Source organism: Echiichthys vipera (assembly GCF_963691815.1).
Source record: "Echiichthys vipera genome assembly, chromosome: 9".
Lineage (NCBI taxonomy): Eukaryota > Metazoa > Chordata > Actinopteri > Perciformes > Trachinidae > Echiichthys > Echiichthys vipera.
In genome coordinates this window covers 12,804,462-12,829,786 of record NC_139834.1, presented here as the reverse complement: position 1 = coordinate 12,829,786, position 25,325 = coordinate 12,804,462, and the positions used below count along the sequence as shown (strand labels likewise).

Below are 25,325 nucleotides of genomic sequence, written 5' to 3'. Positions count from 1 at the left end.
TTGTATCAGCTGTTCCTTAGAACAACTGGCAACAGGTAGAAACACCTAGCCTGGCTCTGTCCAGCAATAACAAAGGTAAACTAGAAAAGTGCACTCTACTGAGATCTCTGCCAGGTTTGTCTCACTCTCCCCTCCCAAACAATGAGGTAAAACTCACTCAATTGCCCCTCGATTACAGTCAAGATGGTGGTGAAGATAACAAAACCAAGGATTTAATCATATCGTATAGTGTCTAACTTTAGTGGATCATAACTTATTGGGTAATGAATTAATCTGCAGACGGTCAAGTTTAAAATGAGGCCAAACTTTTTATAGTGTACTTTTGGAACCACAACAAAGGCCAAATGTAGCTGCAGACAGACAGACAGACAGACAGACACATAAAAAGACATTCCCTCCCAACAAACCACAAATTGTCAAATGAGATATGACATGTACGTTATAGTTTGTGGGCTTTAGAGCTCCTGGTAGACTTTATACCTGTGGTATTTATCTTCTCGTCCTAAAATGCTAAACTGTTGTTTAAAGAAAGATGCACACATTGACAGTTTAACAGGAATTATGTTGCAGGTGACATGCCATTAATCATCTAACAGGTGAATGGAGAAGACATGACATGCATTCTAAGCTACTTTGTCTTCTCTGGTCCTTTTTCAGCGCTGCTCAGTGGTCTCCCCCTTCATGATCACCTGCCTGTCCCCAGCGTCCAGCCAGTCCCGGCAGACCTCAGTCCAATTTATATTAAACGGAGTCCTCTACACAGGTGACAGCCCTTTCACCTTTGATAGTGAGGCAGAGGAAGAGGAAGAGGAGCCTCACAAAAGTCATTTCCTGTTGGAGTACATGGAGGACCCTCAGTTCTTCACTGCCAGCAAGGAGAAGCTGATTAAACACCACCCCGGAGAGCCACTGACTCTCATCATCAACGTGAGTGACACTGCTGAGACAGGAAGTTCAGATTAGTGCTTCATTGGTTTCCAGATCAGTCAAGCAAATGTTTACCTTTTAAATGTCTGTATTCAAGTCAATGCTGTCCACCTCTAACTGGATAGGATGATGTTTTATTAATTACATGCCCTATATAGCATGGTTCAATACAACTACGCAGCAATAGTTTGCAATAGCACTAGAGGTTGTATCATAAATGATACAAAAATTCTGCATGTCAAATCTTAATTATTTTGAATTACTTAACTATTTAGTGAACAAATTCAGCTAGCAGATTTAATGATTGCTATTTATCTAAATGATTGCCTCACTATTTCTGTCTACATCACAGTGATAATGCCGACCTTTAGCAGGTAATTTTCACTATTTTAGTTTGGCATATTACCATGCTAGTGTCTGCTAACTTGCACTAAACACAAAGCGCAGTTGAGGCTGATGTCATTGGGTTTGGTCAGAGAAATTAGATTCATAAAATGTTGACCTGATGATGGTGCTTGATGAAAAAATAGGGGTTTACAAAACGATTACAATTCATCTTAAGGGGAAAATGCTAGTCTGCAACAAATGTCATGGGAACCCACCCAACAGTTGTTGCGACATTATACTAAAATACAGAAATGTGGACCTCATGGTAGCACTAACTGACAGGTCCGGGAATCACCAAAGGAGGATACATCCTCTGGGGAGCATGTGGACTGACCGGCCAACACGCTGGTTATTGCAATCCCTAGAGTCACGCCGCTAATGTGGCTAGTAAGCTGACAAAAAAACTAAACTGACTAGCCCACATTAAAAAAAAATTCTTAAAGAGAAAACACTGGTTATTGACAATCTCTGCTTTAAAAATGATCTTCAAATGATACATTGTACATTAAGTGATTTTATTCGCTGAAGGTTTCGTGGCTCAAAAAGCAGCGCTGCTGTAAACAGCAGACAAGGCTGAGCATTCCTTTATTCATATTCACCTAAACCAGAGGCACATAAAACACATCAAAGACGCTGTCTGCTGAGACATGTTGATTTCAGTTGGGGGTCTGAGCGGGGGAAGGGCGCAGTGGCAGCTCAGTGGGAGGTCCCCATGTTCCTGTGGTCTGGCTGATCCAGGCACCTGTCTGCATGGATTCATCACCTGAAAGGGCTGCAGGCTGTGACACCGTACGACATTCACATGCTAAAAGCACAGGAAGTTTGAACTTGATGCAGCTTCCTCTTGATTTGTTTGTGAGTTCCCTGCAGGAATTGCTGCCTCAGCCTGTCTACACTGGCGACTCTGTTGTTTCCTGTTTTCTTTAAGAAGGTGGATTCTACTTGTGGTGGACCTGAAGGGGGGAGAGAGGCTGCAGAGAGAATGTGTGTGTTTGTTTAATAGGGAGCTTGTTAGTCAGCTAGATCCTATATTAAGGACCTGAGTTGGAATGTGGGTGGATTTTGTTTGCTTTCATCCTGTTTTGGCCTTTAGAATCCATTGTTTTTGCTCCAGTGGGTTTAAGTGTGAAAATGTTGTGGTATACAGTTGTTGTTTTGTATAATAGTTTGGTGCATTTTTGTGTCTTCTTCTGTGTGTGTGTGTGTGTGTGTGTGTGTGTGTGTGTGTGTGTGTGTGTGTGTGTGTGTGTGTGTGTGTGTGTGTGTGTGTGTGTGTGTGTGTCTTTTCTGTGTGAGGAAGCATTTGTTGACAGAGACCCAGGGGGTGGCATCCTGCAGTAGGGACAGGACAGGGCCCTAAGGGTGTAATCAAAGCAAGGAAGCACACTGGGAATAAACACACACACACTCGTCATTCTTAGTTCAAAGGGAAATTGCAATTTCATACAAACGGGGTTTTATTTTTGTAGTTGTTGGCATCATTCCTATATTAATACAACAATTACACGGTGCGTACCAAGTAAACTGCAGAGTTCTTGGAATGCTGCAACATCCCTAAAAAGAAGTCTGACAAGGCAATAAACAAAAGCAGTCAGATTATATAGAGGCTTTACAAACCTCAAGGTTAGTGTTATGATGAAACATCCATCAGAGAATGACTTCCTGGTCCGTATGTATATTTATTCCCTATACAAGGGCTGACAAAGTCAATGTGTTATTCCTTCTAACTCCACATTTTCTTTTGAAATATCCCTTTAAGGTACAATGAGAACACAAAAATTTGTGATTAACTCACAATTATCGCAACTATGAACAATCATGAGATTAATCGCAATTAAATTTCTTAATTGAGTGACATATTAGGGCTATATATACCTTTGTGTATGGGTGGTTGTTTGTTGTGTTTAATTGTTGAAAAGGTATAAAACTCTTAATCTAAAAAAAAAGAGGGACAAAAAAAGTCAAAAGACAGCAGCAACCTGCTCTAAAACACTGGATCCTACATTTCCCATGATGCACCTCAATAGCATCTTTCATTAATCATTAGTTTCCATATTTTATCCAGTCTATGGTCATGAGTAATAAACTGAACTTCAAGTGTAAAGTCCATGGAGCCACCCTTTAATTAAACCACAAATTACCAGCAAGCGGTGGGCTTGGATTGACACAGGAAGAGAGGTTGATTGGTTAAAAAGGGCTATGCATTCCAACAGGCTCCTGTAAAGGCCCTGAGAATGTTATTTTGGGCAGAGATAGGGATGACTGTCAGAGAGTTTGTTTGTAGAAACTTCCCTGGCCATGTGAGAGAGGCAGCAGGAATGTTTGCTGCTTTAAGCTGAACTCGGGCCCAAACTGGATGATTTTTCTGCTGGCTTCCTCTGTGTGACAGCTGCATGACAGGCCTGCCGCAACTCGGTTTCTTACTACTCGGTGTGTGCGTGTGTGTGTGTGTGTGTGTGTGTGCATACGACAATGTGTCTGCGCGTATGTGTGGGTTTAATCTGCTGTGGCCTTCATGAATGTTATCTGTGCCTGTTCAAACACATGTTCCCATGTTGCCCCTCTTACCATTTACAACTGACCGGCTGATGGCTTTCTTTGCTCATTTCTGGCGCAGAAAGGGCGGAGTGATCTGGAGCTGATGCCAGAGGAATACTCGGTGATGATTGGCTCATATCCCTGTAACATCAGCTTCCACAATGACCAGCTGTTCCACTGCACGATCAATGGACTACTGAGCTCAAGCGAGAGAGAGCTGCCTGTCACCGTAAGTATACAAACATGTAAAACACGACAATGAATTACAAACACAAAATATATTGACAATATTGCTGGATAGACCCTGATAATTTAAGGATATCACCCATCTGTCACACAGTACTCGTAAGCCAAACATTTAGTCAGAATCCAGACCATCTGTGATGTTCATAACTCAACAGATTTGATCTGCGCAGGTCCAATGCACTGCCCGTGATGTATGTGTGTCTCTCTCCAGGCGTTATGAATGGTTTGTAGTCTCTGAGCATGCCACCATGAATCAGCAGTTAGTGGAGGTGGTGAGCCGTCACTCTGCTCCACAATGCCACAGTAGAAAAGTGAAATGTTTACCACACCCACTTTATCTCTATAATCCTTTATCAGTCCGTCTATCATCGCCAACACAATCACCTATCACACAGACACTATCTGCTCACCGCGAGACTTCTTGGTCTTCTGACTCAGTGATGATCTCGCTCCCCGCTTGTGTTTTTGTTTTGTCTCCAAATTCCCTCTACTGCAATTAATCAAGGTCTTAATCAAGACGTGGTCAAGGACTGCGGAGTCCTGATAAAACCATCTTTCGTCTACCCACGTTTCCCATCTGTTGTTGACCATTCTGATAGGGCTTTATTAAGGGGGAAAGCATTCATCTATATTTAAATATGAGCCAGACTGTGAGTGGTTCGCTGAAATAGCTCAAAACATATGTTACTCTGTCTCTATCTGTGAGTGGAATGGACACAGAAATAAAAGGAAAGCTATTTTTTTGTGTACCTGTGACTCGATCTCGTCCCTACCCAACCCCGTCTGCCTCTCAGGATGTCTGAGAATAAACACAGGTAATTAGCAAAGACATAAAGGAAGGGCAAGGGTCAAATGAGATGTCATAACACAAATGGGTGGGCTGCCTGCACATGAGCAGTGAGGATGATTAGTGTGCACATTCGACAGGGGAATACACAAAAGACATTTTCCTTTGTGTTGTCACATTTCAATAAATGCGTGCATGTTAGCTTGTTGCATTGCTAATAGCCATTCATGTTTCTTCACATACTTTCTGTGGCACATCTATTTTTACATGTTTAGCTTGGCTCTGAAGAGGCGCTGAGCTGCAGAAATGGATGTGGGGAAGCAGTGTTTTTGTACCCTGAGCGAAACAGGAACATGGAACAATGGCTTTTTCCCTCCATTACACCAGGTCTGGCTGTTGCAGTCTCTGGAAGAAGGCCTTCTCTTGCTAGTCTGGGTAAATAAATGCCTGGACCAGAAAGAGAAAGATGGAATGAGAAACGAAGGAGAGAGCCCAGTGAGCCAGTTTCCCCCCTCAGAGTTAGACCAGTGTAAGAGGGATTTGGTCTGAGGATTGGAGGCTTTTTATCTGAGGCTCTTTTTATGAAATATGTTCGGATTGGGGAAGGAGAGAGAAGGATGTGAGGAGAGACCACAGAGACCCTGCTGACTAATCAGAAAGCAGAAATGAAAGTCCTTTTCTTGTCACATCTGGGTTGCTCTGAACTGGGTGACTCCTGCAGCTCGTTGCAGTGAGAGGCCATTTTTCAAAATCTACTGTGGGTAATTTATTTCCGTGTCTGCACCTGTGTCCATTAAAAAAACATATGGGTATGTGTGCAGGTACTTGTGTTCCCATTAAAAATCGCATGTTATTCTGCATACATTTCTACTGTATTACAAAGAAAATACCAAATGCACATACTATGAATACTCTGTCTTTCCCTCTGTCTTTGTCTCTCTTTCTTAGAATCTAATTTGCTTTATAGCTGCTGATAATTAGGTACAGTATTGACCTAACAGATGTGCACAATTTATTATAGCACAACGCTAAATTTATCAAGAAAAATAAACGAACAAAGGACTGTATTTGACTCAAATACACAACAACCAAATATCCAGGGAGGTATTTAACGGTTGCGGATCTTGCGAAAGTAGTCCATGCCTTTATTTCCTCTTTCCTTTATTTCCTTGCAACTATAATATAGAGCATTATGTGAAGCATAGTCTAACCCAGTGTTACCCAAACCTTTTCTCTGGTGACCCACTTTTTGAAAATTGACAAACCCTCATGACACAAGTCACAATAAACGTTATCGGGAGAATAGCAAATTTTGTGCATAAATGAACATTCCTGAACATTTTTACTGCCATTTCCTTAAATTAGAATAGAATAGAAAGACTTTATAGATCTCAAGCTGGGAAATTGTAGTGGAACAGCAGCATTACACAAAGACACATCAACAGAGTAATATAGAAATACAATATAAAAGATGCCTAAAAAACAGAATGTATAAATAAGCGGTCTAATTGTGGTGCAAATGTAAACATATAATAATCTAAGCTGCAGTGGACAGATTATGAGAAAAACATAAGGTGCTTGTGATTGTATTGTTTTGAACAGTTTAACTGTTATTGTACAGTATGATGGCATGTGGCAGGAAAGATTTCCTGTATCTGTCCCTTTGACAGCGGAGCTGCTGACTACTGTGTGATGGAGAGGGTGCTGATTATTGTCTATGATGGCGAATAGTTTGTTCAGCATTCTCCTCTCCACCACAGACTCAAAAGACTATCTTGAATAGGTAAAACAGCCATTCAAAAGAGATTTCCGTTTTCATTTAGGCGGAGTTAACAGGATCTCAATTTTATTTATTCTCATCTGTAAAACAATGTAGCCTACACATAAATTAGACAAAATACAATAAGTGTAATCGTCTTTCTGATGGGTATTTGTGATTTATGTTGGTTTAATTGCTTTGTATATGATGATTTAAGGGTTACATTAAGATGCCAATCCTCTCTTATGACTTCTTCTAGTTGGAAGATTATAAAAGATTTGAATTGAGTTTCAGAAAGAAACTGTTTTTGATTGTGCTAAGAAGAAGAGACCTTTCACATGCTGTTCCTCTTTCTCTTTCTAGGTGCAAGTGGGGAACTTTCGTCACACCATCGCCAAAGTGCAGCTCGGGGGTAGCGAGCTGGCTATCGTGGTATCCATTGTGGTGTGCTGTGTGCTGTTGCTGCTGTGCACTGTGGGTAGGTTGTGTACACACACTCACAAGCAGATGATGGATGTGTGCCCGCTGTAGCGATGGATGCTCCAGATGTGGAACAGATAAAAGGAATTTTGGGGTCAGAGTTTCCTGCGCTTGCTTCATCCCTTCTTAGTATCTGAAGCACAAAGACCCCACTGTTCCTCTCGCTGTCTGCTCTGTCTGTGTGCTTATGTGTGTCTGTGTGTGCGTACTGTATTCTGTATTATTTGTGAGTGCATGGCAGGTGCATGGGTCAAAATTTGCTATGGTGCATTTTAAAACAGTTTCATGCTACAAAGTCCGTTCTCAGATGTTCACGGATGCCTTATTTCTTGTTAGATGTTGTGTGAAACATAACTGTTATATAAATAAATAAATAAATAATATATGCACAAATTGTATTTACGCATTCACAACTAAGAACATTTTAGTTTTTTATCCCTGTCAGATACATTCATGCACATATTTTTCAGAGGTGATTCCAAGGTGAAACAAAACCATTTCTGAACATCATTTAATTAACTCAAAATCTTTTAGACACATTTTGATCCTATAGATTATTCTCTGGTTTGAACCATTATTTAAACTGCATTTTGTCTCTCTCAGCTCTTGTAGTGTACTGCACAAAGAGCCGAAGGGCGGAACGCTACTGGCAGAAAACTCTACTTCAAATGGAGGAGATGGAGTCCCAGATCAGAGACGAGATCCGTAAAGGTGTGTTTACTCAAGAACCCACACATGCACGTGCACCCTATACTATTGCACACCCTCTACTATTTGAGTTGTTTAGACTTTAAATAATGTTTTGTGTCGATCGACATGAAAAAAGAGTTTGTGAAGACAAAAGAAATGACCACATATATTTCTGTGTGTGTGCAAAATGTGTGTTTGTTTGTTTCTATTCTGAAGTGGGAGGGAGATACAACAGTTGACAGATTTGTGCCGAGTAAACGTGACTCATAAAACACAGTGTCTGACAAATGATCAGTCACATGCAGACACACGGAATGGCCACATCGTCTCTGCTGTGTCTACCCTGCCGAAACAAGGCCTGTGTGTGTGTGTGTGTGTGTGTGTGTGTGTGTGTGTGTGTGTGTGTGTGTGTGTGTGTGTGTGTGCGTGTGTGTTTCTAGGGCATTAGAGTAAACCCGTGTGAAGGCCACTCCACGTCTGAGCAACCAGATTTATTGCGTAGAGATGGGGGGGACGGATAGAGAAAGAGAAATGGAGGGAGGGAGCGATAGGAGCGGGAGTCAGGGCCGCGAGTTCGAGGAGAAGCAGAAGCGTGGGAGGGAGTGGAGGAGAGGCTATGTAGTCAGAGGACACAGATAGATTTGTGGCTGAGTTCAGGGTGAGTGTGCAGAATGTGAGGGATAGTTTTGCTGTGATAAAAGCAGAAGAGGGAGTAAAGGAAGATGGGAAATTAACATATTCAGGATCTTGGTATTTGTCTTAAAAGTGAGGCAGAGGGGAGGTTTGGTATTCGGCCCTGCTGCATCTAATCAGTATCTGATGGATAAATAATCTGGAGGAGTAAATTAAATAGGTTTTAAATCCCTCAGGTGTAGTATTTCCTTTTTTCTACACAAACACAGTCTGAAGAAACTGGCATTGTAACCCAAATACGTCTCTCATCCTGTGACAGGAAGAGCTTTTCCATAAAGGGATATCCAGAGTCTCATTAGACGAGAACATTATCCTCTCCTGGAAACATGCTATCCAATAAAGTGGCTACAGTATTAGCATGCGGATTCAAGTCAGTGTCTGGACATGCTGATACTGTTTCTGCAGCATGTAAACCTTAGCCGGCACACATGTTTTGGATGAGGGACTGGATTTGGCCGCTCTGATTGCCGTTTGGTAAATGACTGCCTGGATGGCGTGCTGGACTGGCAAAGAGAGATGAGGGGAAGGGGGGCAATCAGAGGATCAATGTTTGTTACATTTTATTTTTCAACTAGAACATGACTTTATATTTGGGAAAATAAATCACACATTTGTGTTTCATTTAAAATCTCTTCCATAAAATTAAATTAAAATCAGCCTGATTCTTAAAGATCCCACAGCACCTTGGGAGAATTTCATTGTTATTGCATGAGCCTGCGAAACAGATTTCTGACTCATTGCGCTTAGCAACAAATGAAGCTTAAGGAGCCAGGAACAGCACAGAAACAGTCCCACAATTCTTTTTTTTCTTTTTTTTTTATCCTTTCAGGCTTTGCAGAACTGCAGACGGACATGACAGACCTGACCAAGGAGCTGAATCGCAGCCAGGGCATCCCCTTTTTGGAGTACAAACAGTTCGTCACACGCACGTTTTTCCCCAAGGTGAGAAAGCCCATTTCTCCCCACTATCTGATTTCAACCGGCAGACTGACAATACCATTTTTCTCAATACTCAATGGGTTTAAATATATTTTTTTCCCCTACATGTCCCATATGTCCCACCGCTTTTATTGTGCAGAATAAAAATTCCCCATGAAACTTTTAAACATACAGAAGACATTTAACAAAGTGTAGCTCAGTTTGGCACTCTGCAGGAGAGTTAATCTGCTCTCTATAGGTAAGCATGTTTCTGATGTGTGATCCACCCTGAAGGTAGACTTTGGGTCTATGTGTTGGTGGGTGTTTTTCCACCAATACAGATAGACACAACTCAGCTGGCTTTGTCTTCCAACCACAGGCATGGATTTTCAAGAGGACAGAACAATGGCGGGCACTGAGTCAAAGAAACTTTCCCCCTGATTTCTCAAAACACACTCCTCAGTCACTGAGCTCACACACCCACACTGTTTTGCAAGTATACAAGCTCTTTCGCAACGGCAGCCGTGCTGGTTTGTTGCATTAGACTGGACACTGTTTTCTGTTGTGAAGTAAGTGAGTGGGGAGAGTGTTGAAAGGGAGCATAGAGGGAAACAAATTCAAGTGTTGCTGCTTCAGTATCGTCCACTTAAACAGCAAACTCACAACCCTTTTTTCTCTCTTTTTTTTACTATTACGGTTGTCTCATATGAACTCCAGACAATGTCGGACAAATTAGGTCCGGACATTGTCTGAAGTTGCCCTTTTCGCACATGTAACACAGAACAGAAGATTGTCGTGTCAGATGTGTTTTCACTTACTGGTCATACTCTGTTTGGTTTAGGCGAGGGATGGCGCCTAGGTAGAGCGTGCAGGAGGCAGGACATGACGCGCGTTACCATGTAGCCGTTCAATATTTGGTAATAAACTACCACGTTTCCTGCCTTTTCTTTAATCTTTCTGCCGAGTATAACGCTGAATCGAAACCTCATCGTTGGATCAAATCTTATCATCTCTCATTTGCTCCAGTTAAACATTTTTGTTTGCATCTTTGCATAAATCACTCTTCTTCTTCACCCTTGCATGTTTGTTTTCTTCCAGTTTCATGCAAGCCGCATGAAACACATGGGAACACATCATTAACACGCCCACTCGCTCGCTCGCTGTGAATTGTACGGACAATGAGCTGCTCTATTCACACATGGGCTCGATCGGACATTAAACAGACTTTGTACCAGGTAAGGATAAAGTCTGTTTAATGTCCGGTCCAACCGATTTGGACATTTCTCACATACAGCTCCTCTGGGTAACGTGTAGATAATTTCAGGGTTGCAGTGCATGTGTGAAGGGGCTTTAGATTACACACATACAAACACACACACAGAGAGAGAGAACAGTGTTAGTCACAGTTAGAATACAAGCCAAATGTAGCTGTACTAAAACAGAGTTGAAAAAGCTGCCTCTTGGCTTTGGGTCAGATTGTCTCTGAAGCCATTAAAGCTCATGACGTTTCATGTCACGGTGTTATGTTCCCTTTTCATGGTTAGTCAGGGACCTGTTCAGGGTATATTCATGAAATTCTGCCCTTTGGTTCCAGACAGCAAATTTACCGCTGAAGTCTCAGCTCTTTTTTGTTTTTGCCTGTCTATCCATCTTCCTGACTTTGTATTACAGTTTGCTGTGTTTATGTGTGTTTCAGATGTATTCCGATTACGAGAAGAGTCTGGTCCAGCCGGCCTACGAGAATGATGGCTTGGGTCCTCGAGCACTGCCAGAGACCCACCCACTGCTGCAGGACTGGCAGGTGAAGGGTTAAGCCATTAGGATGTTAGGTTTCTTCTGCCAGAGTGCCTTGATTTGGCTCCTTTTTCACTTCTGCTTCTCAACTGGGTCACACGGCAGCTTATCAAGGTTTCACAGTGGGCTTGTTGTATATGAGGAGTAAAGAAAAGCATATTGTGCATTTTTGCCTTTGTGTGCTTGTTATAATGTGTGTGTGATGTGTGTCACTGCACTGTATGTGTTTATGCTCTTCAGTGTGCACATATGAATACTATGTCATTGAGTGGTTTCCAGTGAGTGAGACACAGCATTTTCAGCTTGTCAAACAAAACGCTGCCCACCACCAAGTTGATGGCAGGTTGTTGACACACTTCCCACTGACTCAAATGAACAGTATGCTTTTCATTGAAATCCATCTGTGTGTGTATAGAAGGGGCGGATGAAAGTGAGAGTTATAACCGAGAGTGGGAGAGGCAGCGTGTACTTTCACAAAACTTGTAAGCAAAAGCACGTGCGTGTGTGTCTGTGCACGTCAGAAAGACGATTGCTGCGCTGGTTTTGGGTCGGCAGCCTGGGGGAGGCTGTCCGGCAGTGATAAAGTGCCTTGGATCCACATCGTCTTCCCAGGAAGTGTTTTCCAGGTCACAGCAAATAAATCTTACAGGCGGGCATTTATCTTAATGGACACCCCTGTTCTCCTTCTGTCAGGCTGCAAACCACACCATATGGCTGCAGTCCAGAGGGAAGACTTCATCACACTGCTGCTTAGTCGCACCCATAGATAGGCCATACTCATTAAGTCGACTCGGCACATTTTGGAGACAATCACACACCGGAGTAGGAGATACCAGAGAGGGAGGTGCCTGAAGAAGCAGAAGGAAGATAGAAAGATGAAATGCTCACTAGATGGGTCACCTGAGACAAGAGGGGGTGAAATAGATTATAGAAGTCGCAGCAGGTGTGTAATGCGGTTTAGTTGAAATCACGCAGAGAAATAACTGTTTCATTCCCCTTCTGTCCTCAGGCCACCAACACAACAAGGCCTAACGTAGAGGAGGGCATCACTCTGTTCTCCACTCTTCTCAATAACAAGCACTTCCTGGTCACGTTTGTCCATGCCTTGGAGCAGCAGAAGGACTTTGCTGTACGAGACAGGTAAATGCATCAACCCCTATGTGTGTGGCAAAAAGAATCAGATGAGTGCACAGGTTTATAGTGGTGTTATATTGGATTGCACCATATGTGAGGTGTTTTTAAAGCTGTATGTATCATCAAGGGATGAAATGACTTCATGTATGAAAGGTGTTGTTGGTAACAAATCCACAGAGAAATGGCTTTCTCTCATTGCTCACATCAACCTTCTGTCCAGCCGCATGGTTTTCATAAAAAAGCTTCTGAAAATCCACTGTGCACTACCTGGCCAAACAGCAAGTTAGCAACTAGCTGATGACCAAAGTGGAACAAATACCTGCTTAAAAATACAGATACTATAAAATCAATTGAATGTTATATAAATATTCACTTCTGTGTACAGTTCTAGTGAGCAGGGAATTCACTATGGAGTCCAAAACTCTACGTACAAGGCTGTAAACATGTTTATTTCTGCTGTAAAGTTGGACATTTTAACATTGAGGTCTGTGGGGATGGACTCACTTTTGGAGCCAGCCTCAAGTGGCCAGTCGAGAAACTGCAGTTTTGGGCATTTTTCAGACCACAGCAGAAAAGTGTCCCAAAAAAACCCTCAATAAAAAACAATGAATGCAGATTTAATATTTGAACTCCAATAGAAATTTTAAGGGAAGTCGACTAAATCTTTAAAAGACATTTCAATACAACATCCCATTAATCCCTTAAACAACCAAAATAGAATCTTAAAGAAATGTAAAGTGAACTTTTGAACACAGTAGTATTTATTGTATGACGGTTGAATTGCATTTTATACAGAAGGTGTACTCTTTTCTTCTCATGTCTGTAGCTGCCGTGTACAGCACAGCCATTTATTTACAGTTCAGAAATGTAGTTGCTCCAGCTTTGTAAATACATGGTAATTTATCAGTGTAGCTATTTTGGTCATTATGTCCTAAAACTAGCCAGTCATTGTGGAGAATAGGAGAGAAATTCCAGAGGCAAACCACATCCCTGTCCCAATGCAGTGTCAGCACTTACTGACTGATGTGGCCCCTTTCTCCTGGATTAAAGGGGCTTTGTTAGGAAATCCCCTGCACCTCTGGACTTACTCACCCGGACACTCCCTGCATTAGATCAGCGCTTTATTTATGGCTCTGCAGTCACAGGTGTTGTTGGGAAGACTGAACCTCTTCATTGTTTCTGTTATGTAGTTATGTTTAAATCTCCACTGACCACACACACTGACAGGGCATGTTTGTAAAAACATGTTTTCGCTCATCTATCTCTTCTGCTAATCTGTTTCCTCACCCTTCAGATGCAGCCTGGCGTCTCTGCTCACTATCGCCCTTCATGGTAAGCTCGAGTACTACACCAGTATAATGAAAGATCTGCTGGTGGACTTGATTGATGCTTCGGCCTCCAAGAACCCCAAACTGATGCTACGCCGCACTGAGTCCGTTGTGGAGAAAATGCTGACCAACTGGATGTCCATCTGCATGTACAGCTACCTCAAGGTGAGGATCAGCACAGTTATGAGGCAGGCTCAATTAAAAAGAATCATCACATGATCTGATTTTTACTGCACTTTTCTACCATCCATAGGAGACAGTGGGTGAGCCTTTCTTCCTGCTGCTGTGTGCAATTAAGCAGCAGATCAACAAGGGCTCCATAGACGCCCTCACAGGGAAGGCCCGCTACACCCTTAATGAGGAGTGGCTACTCCGTGAGAACATTGAGGCCAAGCCACAGGTGTGATACCTCACACACCCTAGGTTCATCTTTCACACCCTAAGTTTTGCTTTTTAGAGCTGTCAAACACACATGTTCAATTAAGATTGGAGAAATTCCAAACTTTGCAAAGTTTAAAAATGTATTGCTCTCTGTTTATTTTTGCAGAACATCAACGTGTCCTTCCAGGGCTGCGGAATGGACTCGCTGTCTGTCAGGGTCATGAATACAGACACAATCTGCCAGGTGAAGGAAAAAATTCTGGAAGCCTTTTATAAAAACCTGCCATTCTCCCAGTGGCCCAGAGCAGAGGATGTAGACCTGGGTAAGAGCAAATTTTCTCTGATTATTTTCATCCTTTCCCCTCCCCAACCCTCTGAGATATAGTAATCTCCTTTGCAAAAGGTCAATTCCTCTCATGAAGCTCAACTAACCTGAGGCTGCAATATAATAAATGACAGAATGCATTGAGGAGAGTGTACAGTCATAATCACAAAGAGTTATTGCTTTCAAAAGCTGTGGAGCCTGCAGAGCTGATTTGATTAATGGTGTAAGAATATTTCCACAGGTCGTGACACAGAAAGTTAGAGCACGGCTGTCCTCTGTCCTCATATTCTTTTCCAAATTTAGGATGAAATTGTCTGAAACCTCTCCTCCCTTCTTTTGTCTCTGTTCTCTCCAGAGTGGTTTGACTCTGGCAGCAACAGTAAGCTTCTGCAGGACCTGGATAACTCCTCAGTGATGGAAGATGGCAGAAAGAAACTCAACACTGTCGTCCATTACCAGGTGTGTGTGTGTGTGTGTGTGTGTGTGTGTGTGTGTGTGTGTGTGTGTGTGTGTGTGTGTGTGTGTGTGTGTGTGTGTGTGTGTGTGTGTGTGTGTTGTGTGAGTTTGTGTGTGTGTGTGTGTGTGTGTGTGTGTGTGTGTGTGTGTGTGTGTGTGTGTGTGTGTGTGTGTGTGTGTGTGTGTGTGTGTGTGTGTGTGAGTTTGTGTGTGTGTGTGTGTGTGTGTGTGTGTGTGTGTGTGTGTGTGTGTGTGTGTGTGTGTGTGTGTGTGCGTGTGCATGTGCGTGCGTGCGTGCGTGCGTGCGTGCGTGCGTGCGTGCGTGCGTGCGCGCGTGCATGCATGCATGTGTGCGTGCGTGTGAGACCTCTGTGCTAGGTGTTGTCATTGCGTATATGTATAGCCCTTATATTGTAACAGCAACAGCAGGGGTGTTGAAGGTGAGAACTCCTTATAAATGGTGTCACCGGCTGACCATGGGTGGGAGGATACTCTCTGTTTCTATGTGGCCGTACGCAGCTAGTTGTAGATGTTTCGTTTTTGGTGTCTGCTGTTGATATTTCTCTTAAGTGCATTTAGGCATACATTTTATGGTGTAATAATTACAGTAATTAGGTAACATTTTACAATAAACACAATTGTTTATAATTGTAATGTTTAAAAACAGAAATTGGTGTAAATCAACATTATATATAATTAACATTATATAATTTCTGTACATTTTAATACCAAACCTAAAGGTCCCATTTTATAAAAAGTGACTTCCTTGTCTTTTTGATCTTTAAGCATGTCTAGCTGATATAAATACTGTAAAAGTATCAAAATCAATATACAGTATTCAGAAACTGTGCCTTTTAACAAGATGTCAGAACTTCTGTAGAGCTGTGATGTCACAGCTCTACTATATTTAGGTAGAAAGTGCCAGTAAAGAGACAGGCGCTAAAACAGAGGGTGAATACAGACATATTCAGACACACAGTATGAGGAATAAATAATGTGGGTTTTTTGACATTAAAGCATTAACATTTTCAAGTAGAACCCAAAATACATTATGAACCTTAAAATGAGCATAAAATGATTAGGATCATTTGTGTCTAATATGTTTTTTTCCACAAAAAAAGATTAAAACGATTATTCTTACTTATTTTACCTAGTAATTGAAAAACCCAGAGTCTATGAATATGCAAATATTGTTCATTTCAAAAGTTTCAAGAGAAAAGGTCGCCTTCACTCTGAATAGCTTCTGCCACAAAGATGATTAATTAAGTATAATTATGATTTTTTGACATTATGTCTTCATCAGGTAATATGAATATGACAGTTACGTTATTGTAATAAATCATCTCTTTGGGAGAATCTGTTTTGTGTGCTCGTGCCCTTTTGTCTTGAAATTGTTTTTGCCTTTTTGCCTGATATCATGTTGGGATGTGCATAAGCAACCATGAAGCATGTGTAAGTTGCATATAAAACATATTGACTTTTCAATTATGTCTACATTGAAAACTCAGATTTAAGATGAGCACAGCTTCAGCAGATCAATATAAAACCTTTGTCATTCTGCACAATGAAGGTCAAACATTCAAGTGAAGCAACAATAAGCAAAACATATTTATTTTGAATGAATTTTAATTTATTGTAAGGCTAGCCCCTTCGAGGGCTTCCCCATAGACACAAAGAAAAAAATTATAAAACATACATACAAACAAAACAGCAATACATGACAAGTATAAACAACAAGTAAAGACACAGCTAGCTCACTCACCCTCTCGCATCCCCACTGGCCCTCAACCGTGAAAAGACACAATGACCCGGATAAAAATAAATTAAATAAAATTAATTGCATCGGCATAATGAACCTTTAGAGTAGTTTGATTTGAAATTATTAAAAGCATGAACGAGATGTTTTAAGATGAGAAAGTAAAGAAGTGCTAAAGCAGCGAAGAGAGGTAATGGATCGAAGAGAAAGAGCAGGGGGACTTTAATGATTTGGTGCATATGTTGTATTAACTGTTAAAAACGGAATCATTAATAATGGTAGTTTAAATCGATAAGCCTGGTTTGACACATAAATACTTGTAAATTATAAACTAATGACTCGTAAATTATTTTGAGTAGAAATATTATGTGTGCCAGTGTTTAAGTCGGAGATTCTTTTTTCAGCATTTAATGCTTAAAGTGGTTAAAGTCCCCCTTTCACTCAAAACTGTGTTTTACTTATTGTTACTTCACCAGCGTTTTTTCACATTCATTCATTCATTCATTCAAATGTGATGTGGAAACTTGAAACCTCCAGTACACACACACACACAGTATTTTCATATGCCTTTAAACATTTCTGTTGGAGATCTTACATAATAACGTCTGAAGTTATATGAACCCTTCATCATTAATTAGCATGTACTTTAATAATTTACTACATACTGCATACTGAACTGCAGGAGGTTAAACAATCATCACTTGTATTATTACATATTCAATAAATGTACAAAATGTAACAGACATAATCACTAGAAGTACAACTACTAATAGTAAGTATACATCCATGTTAATTATAAGATATAAATTCATTAAAAACATTGTATAATTTACTTGATTTGTTTATTTAATCACACAATAATGCAAGAATTTGATTATTATGAATTACATTTTCAATAAATATTAATATAATGTAGATAAATGAAAAAATATAATGTAAATATTACGATTACTAAGATTTTTTATTATAAATATATATAACCAAGCAACAAGTAAACTGTCATTGTACCATTAGGAATGTTTTTATGTGTATGTGTGTTTGCTTATGTCACCATTCATTTGTGCTTGAGTAAACAGTCGGTGACCTTTGACCCTTACCTGTACTTGTTAAGTGCTCTGTTTAGTTTTTTGCTGAGCCATGGGGACAGAGCTGTGAAAGCAGCGAGCTGCAGCGTGTACTAACAGTCTGGGTTCACTGGCGAGGCTGTTCAATCCATTTCACTGCGGGTCTACTTTAATGAGCCTAGCCAGTCTCCTGTAGACTTGCCACCACTCCCGACACACACCCACACACACAAACATACGCACCTCTCAACACTGCACTCCCCTCGAGGGCATGCTTAATGATGCTGTTCTGATGCACCCCAGCTCACCCCTGACCCTGTGCCCTCTGTCCTCTCTCGTCTTTCTTCCCTCCCCCCTTCTGCTTTCTCCCTTCACAGATCCCAGAGGGGGCTTCGTTGGCCATGAGCATGAAAGACAAGAGAGATAACACCCTGGGGAGAGGTACGTCACCTTCAAACGCACCCACTCCCTGTCACTTTGTCACACACACTTGGATAAATACACGCACTCACTCAATCCCAGGAAACCGCACATGCTTAGCTGCTCACAAGAACACGATACACTCATGTAAACAAGCATGAAACTACACGCCCTCGCGTCCCCGAAAGACACAGCGGACATCTAAACACACTCGCGCCTAATAAATCACAACAGTCCTGCTATTCGCAGGCGTTATGATACCACTTCATTCAGAGTTTTTTTCCTGCGCTATAGATGTTTTCCATTAGCAAATGTCAGCTTGTAGGGAAAAAAATGCAACAAAAGTGGGCCCATTGTCCAGCCTCAACCCAGAATATAATGACCACTCTGCCTGTTGACAGATGAGTTTACATACAGCTTTTAATGGGTTTTTACGTTCATTCATCTAGGGTCTACCTTACATAATCAGTACCAGACCAGAACTTAGTTCTGCTCAGGCTCTGTCCATCAAAGCCACTCCTCTCATTCATACTGGGCCAAAAATAGGCTTATGTGGACCAAACCTGGCTCCGACTTCAAAGCGTCAAGGGGGTATTATGAGCCTGTAGTGCTCCCTGGCTAATATAAAACACTGTCCTGCCCGCCTGTGATCAGTGGTGAGGGTCTGGACTGAGGCCCACTGGGCAGGAGCATCTCTGGCAGAGCTGGCTGTAATGAGAACACACTCACAATGCTGTGTGTTTGTGTGTGTAACTGCACGGTCTTTGTTTTTGCTGGTATGTGTGTGTACAATAATTTACTGTATTTGTTTGACATGCATCTACAGTATATATGTGGGTATTCATATGTGTTCATGCATGCACGGGTGTGTTTCTGTTTAGATCTCTCTATATATACCTGGATATATGTATATACAGTATATATATATATACGTATATATTCCAGCAGGGTTTATTGCTCTTTTCCAGTGCTGGCCGAGCATTACCATCTCATTACACTGGCTCCAGAACCAATCAGAGACTCTGTGTGTCTGTCTCTCCCCTAATCTCTCTCTTTTCTCTCTCCTTTCACTCGTAATCTTTCTCTTTCATTCTCTCAGACAGCTCCCCTCCCCTACCAGCCCACAGTCCACCTTAATCACTTTCTCCTCTCGCATGTACTCTATCTCTCTTGCTCTCCTGTCAATCTCCCTCTTGTATTTTTTTTTTGTCTCACCCCTATCCGTCACACTCCTCTCTGTTACCTCCTCCTGTCTCCTCTCATTCTCTCCACCTTGCTGATTACACATTGTTTCATGCTGTATGTTTCTTTTTTTTTTTCTCTCTGCCTTTTAGTTAAAGATCTGGATACGGAAAAATATGTACACTTGGTGAGTATCTCCTCATTATAGGTAATCAAAATGTTTCTATACGTGCGCTCTGAGTTTATTACGAGCTTTTCCTGTGTGTGCCACTGTTGAAGAGAATGTGTGTGTGTGGGGGGGGGGGGTGAATGGAGGTGAAAAGGAAAGCTGCTGAGAGGACATGACAGCACTAATGCTGCTTAAGCTCTTTTATAAACGTCAGCCAAGATATGGGCCCTTTGACTTTAGAATAATGAGTTCCTTGGAACACAATTTGCCGGGTGAATAGTTAGTTTTACAGGACAGCTCTGTGGTCCTTTTTTGACACAAGTAGGGGGATTTTGACTGCTTCTTTTTTTTTTCTTCCCCCTTCTACCCCTATTTAGACCTGTATGAGCAAGTCAGATACATGATCCTGTACACAGCAACCAGAGGAAACCATGAGAATTCCCCAAATCACATCACTTCTCTAATTTTGTATTTTATCTTCAAAATACCCTAAATGTGGTTTCTGGATCATGTGTCTAATGCAAGAAACAGAAACTTCCCCTCTGACAGCAGAGACAGAAGAGCATTCATTGAGCTTCTTATGAGGGGGTGTATTACTTCAACCTGTGTGCAGGATGTTGACCTTTGGCCTCTGGTTTTACAGGTCCTACCTCATGATGACCTAATGGAAACCAAGAGGTCACACAGGCAGAGCCACCGCAAGAAAGTCCTGCCTGAAATCTACCTGACGCGTCTGCTGTCCACCAAGGTGAACACAATAAACAAGAGGCTGTCAAAGCTTAAGCTGTAACAATTACAGCTAGATATCTGAGTCATCTTTCTAACTCTTGTTTTCATGGCCTATATTAGCCACAGGAGCTGTCTAGAAATCTCCACATCCCATGAAACCATATCTGTGTGTGTGCATGAGTCGCTTTTTTTTTCTTTTTTCCTCCTCAGGGAACTCTTCAGAAGTTCTTGGATGACCTCTTTCAAGCCATCCTCAGCATCCCTCCAGACCGCCCCCCTCTGGCTGTCAAATACTTTTTTGACTTCCTGGAGGAGCAGGCTGACAAACGGGGCATCACAGACCCAGACACCCTGCACATCTGGAAAACCAACAGGTAGAAATCTAAACTTATTAAAATCCCCTTTGGACACATTGGCGTGCAAGGGCAAGGCTTTAAAAGCTTATCTTTCCCTGTCTGTGCAGTTTACCTCTGCGCTTCTGGGTGAACATCCTGAAGAATCCTCAGTTTGTGTTCGACATCGATAAGACGGATCACATGGACGCCTGTCTGTCTGTCATCGCCCAGGCCTTCATAGATGCCTGCTCAATTTCAGACCTGCAGCTGGGAAAGGTAAGATTATCCATCTATTAAACATCTCTCTCTCTCTTCCCGTAGGACAAAACTGAGAGAACTGTGCCTCCAACACTCCTGTATAAGCTGAGATTTGTTTAGCCTATATTTGGAAAATTGCCACCATTAAAAGTATACCAAATTAGCAATTAATAGTTCCTGTCTGCAATGTACCCATGAATGTAAAGACAACTATCCCTGGATTATTTTGGTATAGAAGAGTTCTTAAAAAACATTGTGATTGTCAGGCTCTAGAGTTAAAAGGGGAATCTTGTTTCTATGATTCCTAAGCAGATTTATGGACGTTTATTTGTGATGGACATCGGAGATAATGATGATTATTTACTTACCTCTCCTATGATAATGATCATTAGGAGATGTAAGTAATACTGAATGAAAAAAAAATGGACGCCCCTGTCCCTTTCACATCACAATGTATATTCGTCTCTTTGGGAAGTTGACCACTCACACACATACACCAACAACTCCCGAGGTCCCCTGTGAACCCTCATTCCTAAGCCTTCAGACTGTCAGCTCCATCTACCTCTCCTCATGTTATTTCAGCCAAGTCGACTGATCCAAGGTCATGAGCACCAGGGATCTCTTTTTGTGCGTGTGTGTGTGTGTGTGTGTGTGTATGTGTGCACGCGCATGTGTGTCTCTGTGTGTGTGTGTGTGTTCAGGCGTGTATATGTCTGTCCGTCTGTCTGTCTGTCGGTGTTTGTGTGTGTGTGCTTGCATGTCAATGTCCTCAATGCTCACAAATCCGTCTCATCCCTCAGACACCGTGACCCTGAGCATGCTCTGCTTCCTGTCTCCCTCCGACTGGCTTCCTCCCAGGAGGGAGCCGAGGACTCATCAAATGATGCTCCTCTTTCATTGAGAAATAGTCTGATTTATATACTTCAGTTCAGTGCCAAAGAGCCAGCCCACTCATAGCAGAATAATTCACATGTACTGTACATACAGACAGGTACATACCGATAAATGCTAAAGCATACATAAAACCTGCGGCAATGAGACATTTTCACACTCTGCAGCCTCCTTATTAACATGTTGCATTTGGTTCTGCATGTATTGTGGAGTCACTGGGTTCAAGGATATGGCCTGTAGGTCAAGGAGACTGGCATGACACCACACTACATTTTTTTACAGTGTTTACAGTCACTTTTTTGTGCATTTGTATGAGTGTCGTGTGTGATGGCCTCGGGACAGGGCAGTGAAGGGTACAGGGTCTGGATTTTCAGGGCGCAGCAGGGGTAGGAAACTAAGCAACGCTTGCTGTTTCCACGGAAACCCTCTTATCTGGCTAGATGCAGACATGGCGGGCCACGGGGTCACAGGGGGGTTACCAGGCAGATGGGCAAGCAGCAGGAAGTGACCTTGTGGACAGGAAGAGAGAGGGTTCCCTGTCAGAAGAAGCGACTGCGGCCACAGGCTTTCCACTCCCCCAGCACTTTTAACTCACACAAACATGCACACACATGCAAATACAGTAAACTCACGTATAGGTGACACAAATAACTCATGACACGTAGAAATATTAAGGTGCGCTGTAAGCACATTCACTGATGCTGAAAGCTGAGGTTGGCCTTCTCTTTTTCCCTGTCCTACTTTCTGGCTGTCCCTTTCTCTCTTGCACACAGCACACAAAGACCTACACACACCCGCTCGCAACAGTAGTCAACACTAAAACCCGAACATGCCCACAACCTCTTAGCCCAGCTACTTTGTACTGCATGAATAAGCATCAGTGTGAGAGCCCGAAGTGACTGTGGTGAGAGTGGCACAGGCATGGAGGAGTATTGTTTAGACTGGAATGTTCCTTCTCTGGCTCTGAGTTTTTGAGTCTCCTGTTGTGCAGAAAGGAAACTGTTCCCTCCCTCCATTGTCTCACTTTAAGCTGGTAATATACAGTCTAACTAAATAGCTCCTTATAAGGACATTAACAATGACACCTGTCAAAACCTACATTGCTTTTAGCCTCCTCCTGCTGTAGCATTGAGTTGTACATTCATTTTGAATATTTTTAACATGTGTTCATGCTCATCAAATGCTGTGCATCTCAGGCTTGACCAGGGGGGAGGTTAGGGAGCTCAAGGACAGTCTGTGTCAAGCTCACTCAAATTTGCTCCAGAGCATCACATGGGCAGTGCTACACTGCCCAATTAAAATGCATGTTGCTGCAAAAGAAATAGTTTAATCTGTCCTGACCGAAATGTGTTTTGTTTTTCAGGACTCACCTACCAACAAGCTTCTGTATGCCAAGGAGATCCCTGAGTATAAGAAGAGAGTGCAGAGCTACTACCAGCAAATACAGGAAATGGCCCCTCTCAGCGAGCAGGAGATGAATGCTCACCTAGCTGAGGAGTCACGGGTGAGTAAAGTGTATCTCTGTGTGTTAGGGATTTGGCTCCACAAAACCCTGCAACTACAAACATACATTTTTATTTAGATTCTAACACAAAGTGTGTTTTCCATCCTGTAGAAATACAGAAATGAATTCAACACCAACCTGGCCTTGACAGAAATCTACAAATACGCCAAGAAATACAGAAACCAGGTAAGAGAAGACCTTCTTACGCTACATCTCTGTCTTTCTGATCTCAGATTAGATATGGTACTTGTGTTTAAACTGGCCCTTCTCTGCAGCCACAACACCTCAGTTGAACCCTTTTACTGTTTTTAGTTTCACAGATGAGTATCATCACATCAATGTGCAGGATCATGTGCATGTTGAAAAAGCAGTGCACTGTAAACAGCCTAACAACCTGTCTCTCAAATGTGTCCAATCCCTTTCCAGCCCACATATACTTTTCACTTAAGCCATCAATATGATGTTTACCCTTTATTTATCCATCACCCGTATCTGCTCAATTACACAGTTAAGTTTCTGCCTCAAATCTCCTGTTTCTCTTTGAACTAGCCCTCTTCAAACCCCCCCCCCCCCTGTCCTCCCTCATGTTTTCTTACTGCTGTGACTATTCTCAGGAGAGGCTTAGTCAGTGGTGACTGTGCCTTAATGGAGTACCCTCATAATAATACAGTTTAGCTGCTTTCTTCTGTCATACTACTGTACTGACGTGGGCCAAGGGCTTAGACTGTGATTCACAGAGCTCTGTGAATGGCCCCTGATTGCTTATTCTCTTGCAACAGCTCAGTTCGCTTTGCCTCGTAGCACACTGCCGCTAAGAGCCCATAAATCCCACTGACACTGTGACAACTATTGGGCATGAAAAACAGAGCAGATGTGGGATTTGTAAATATGTGAAGAGCAAATGATTTTGTGGTGTGGAGGCATGCGTGAAGGCTGGAGACCAGGCTGAAGCACTTCACTTGTTCCTCTGCTGCTCTCCCTTTTCTCTCGCTCAACTTTGTATGTCTAGGCAGGTGGCTGATTTCCTCCCTATCTTTTATAGACGGATGCATGAGTGCTCAAAAGCCACTGAAAGTCATCTTTGTTGCGTTCTTCTTTTCTATCTCCCTCGGTCAGGTGGTGAACGCTCTGGAGTCTAACCCCACCGCACGTCGCACTCAGCTTCACCACAAGTTCGAGCAGGTCATTGCCCTTGTGGAGGACAACATCTACGAGTGCTGCAGTGAAGCCTGAACCTGCCAGTGTCTTGTCTACTAGCCACCTCTTTCTCCTGCTGACAGCTGCCTTTCTCCTACCTACATAGTTACTTGGGAATGTTGGCCACTAAGGAGTTCATCTTCATAAGTGTCATTGTTATTCCCACAGACTATAAGGAGCGTACAAAGTGGCAAAGGACTTATCTCCTCTGAGCTGGGAACGCCAAGCAATTTTCCCAAATCTTTCTCCATGACACGGACAGAATTCCAGTCTGGCTCAGCTACGCTTTAGAGAGAAAGTGTAGGGGCTTGGAGATGATGCTTTTTCTGGATGTCTTTACAGTTACTGGGACCTACAGTAAGCCCTGGTGGCGATCTTTAACGCACTGAACCCTTTTCTTAAGGGAATGAGCCAATGATGCACTGTACTGTATTATAATGTCCATAGCAATATTTATAGATGTGTTATAATGCTTTCAAGTGGCCTGTTCATCAGGATGAGTAAGAAGGATTGTGATAAAAACTCCTGCAATGTTCTCAGGTGTGCTTGGTGAAGATGGGTGACTCCCTGCTCCCATCGGTGCTTTGAACAATACGTCCCAATGTGCTTTGCAGGTTGATGATAGGTTGAGGAGTGGAGAGAAGAATAGAAATTGAAATGTATGAAATCAGATACAATGTAGTTCACTGGGAAGAGCTGCATCATATAGAAGTGTTGACCAGTGTGCTTGTAAACAAATGAATATCATGTTGGATCCTGACCAATTTAAAAGAGGGAAATTTACATTTATGAGAAAAAAAAGTGAGCTCAATATAAGAGAGACTGTATTTGTGATGCCAAATAACTTGTCAGAGTTTGTGAAATAAATTACAGTATTTAGGATTTTAATGTGTCTGATGATGACAATGAGTATTGTACTAAGTCTCAAAGTCATTTATTTCTACATGCATTACAGAATAGAATATTTTAACAGCATT

The 25,325-nt window shown here is 42.1% G+C and overlaps 2 protein-coding genes across 2 annotated transcripts in view; both read left to right on the top strand.

Moving 5' to 3' along the window:
• The window catches only part of plxnd1 (plexin D1), a 64,923-nt gene extending 39,744 nt beyond the window's left edge, over positions 1 to 25,179 (top strand). Inside the window, exons 18-36 of the mRNA XM_083920876.1 lie at positions 658 to 927; positions 3,932 to 4,081; positions 7,008 to 7,122; positions 7,728 to 7,835; positions 9,337 to 9,449; positions 11,122 to 11,226; positions 12,229 to 12,359; positions 13,648 to 13,846; positions 13,935 to 14,081; positions 14,229 to 14,385; positions 14,743 to 14,846; positions 18,041 to 18,104; positions 19,418 to 19,452; positions 20,078 to 20,182; positions 20,374 to 20,537; positions 20,627 to 20,774; positions 23,011 to 23,151; positions 23,263 to 23,337; positions 24,268 to 25,179. Coding sequence (XP_083777002.1) covers positions 658 to 927; positions 3,932 to 4,081; positions 7,008 to 7,122; positions 7,728 to 7,835; positions 9,337 to 9,449; positions 11,122 to 11,226; positions 12,229 to 12,359; positions 13,648 to 13,846; positions 13,935 to 14,081; positions 14,229 to 14,385; positions 14,743 to 14,846; positions 18,041 to 18,104; positions 19,418 to 19,452; positions 20,078 to 20,182; positions 20,374 to 20,537; positions 20,627 to 20,774; positions 23,011 to 23,151; positions 23,263 to 23,337; positions 24,268 to 24,384 — 2,448 coding nt within the window. The 3' untranslated portion in view covers positions 24,385 to 25,179. The remainder of the gene's footprint in view (positions 1 to 657; positions 928 to 3,931; positions 4,082 to 7,007; positions 7,123 to 7,727; positions 7,836 to 9,336; positions 9,450 to 11,121; positions 11,227 to 12,228; positions 12,360 to 13,647; positions 13,847 to 13,934; positions 14,082 to 14,228; positions 14,386 to 14,742; positions 14,847 to 18,040; positions 18,105 to 19,417; positions 19,453 to 20,077; positions 20,183 to 20,373; positions 20,538 to 20,626; positions 20,775 to 23,010; positions 23,152 to 23,262; positions 23,338 to 24,267) is intronic.
• LOC310951221 (ninjurin-1) overlaps positions 1 to 25,325 on the top strand; it is a gene marked incomplete at both ends in the record, with an annotated part of 249,679 nt that overhangs the window by 95,106 nt on the left and 129,248 nt on the right.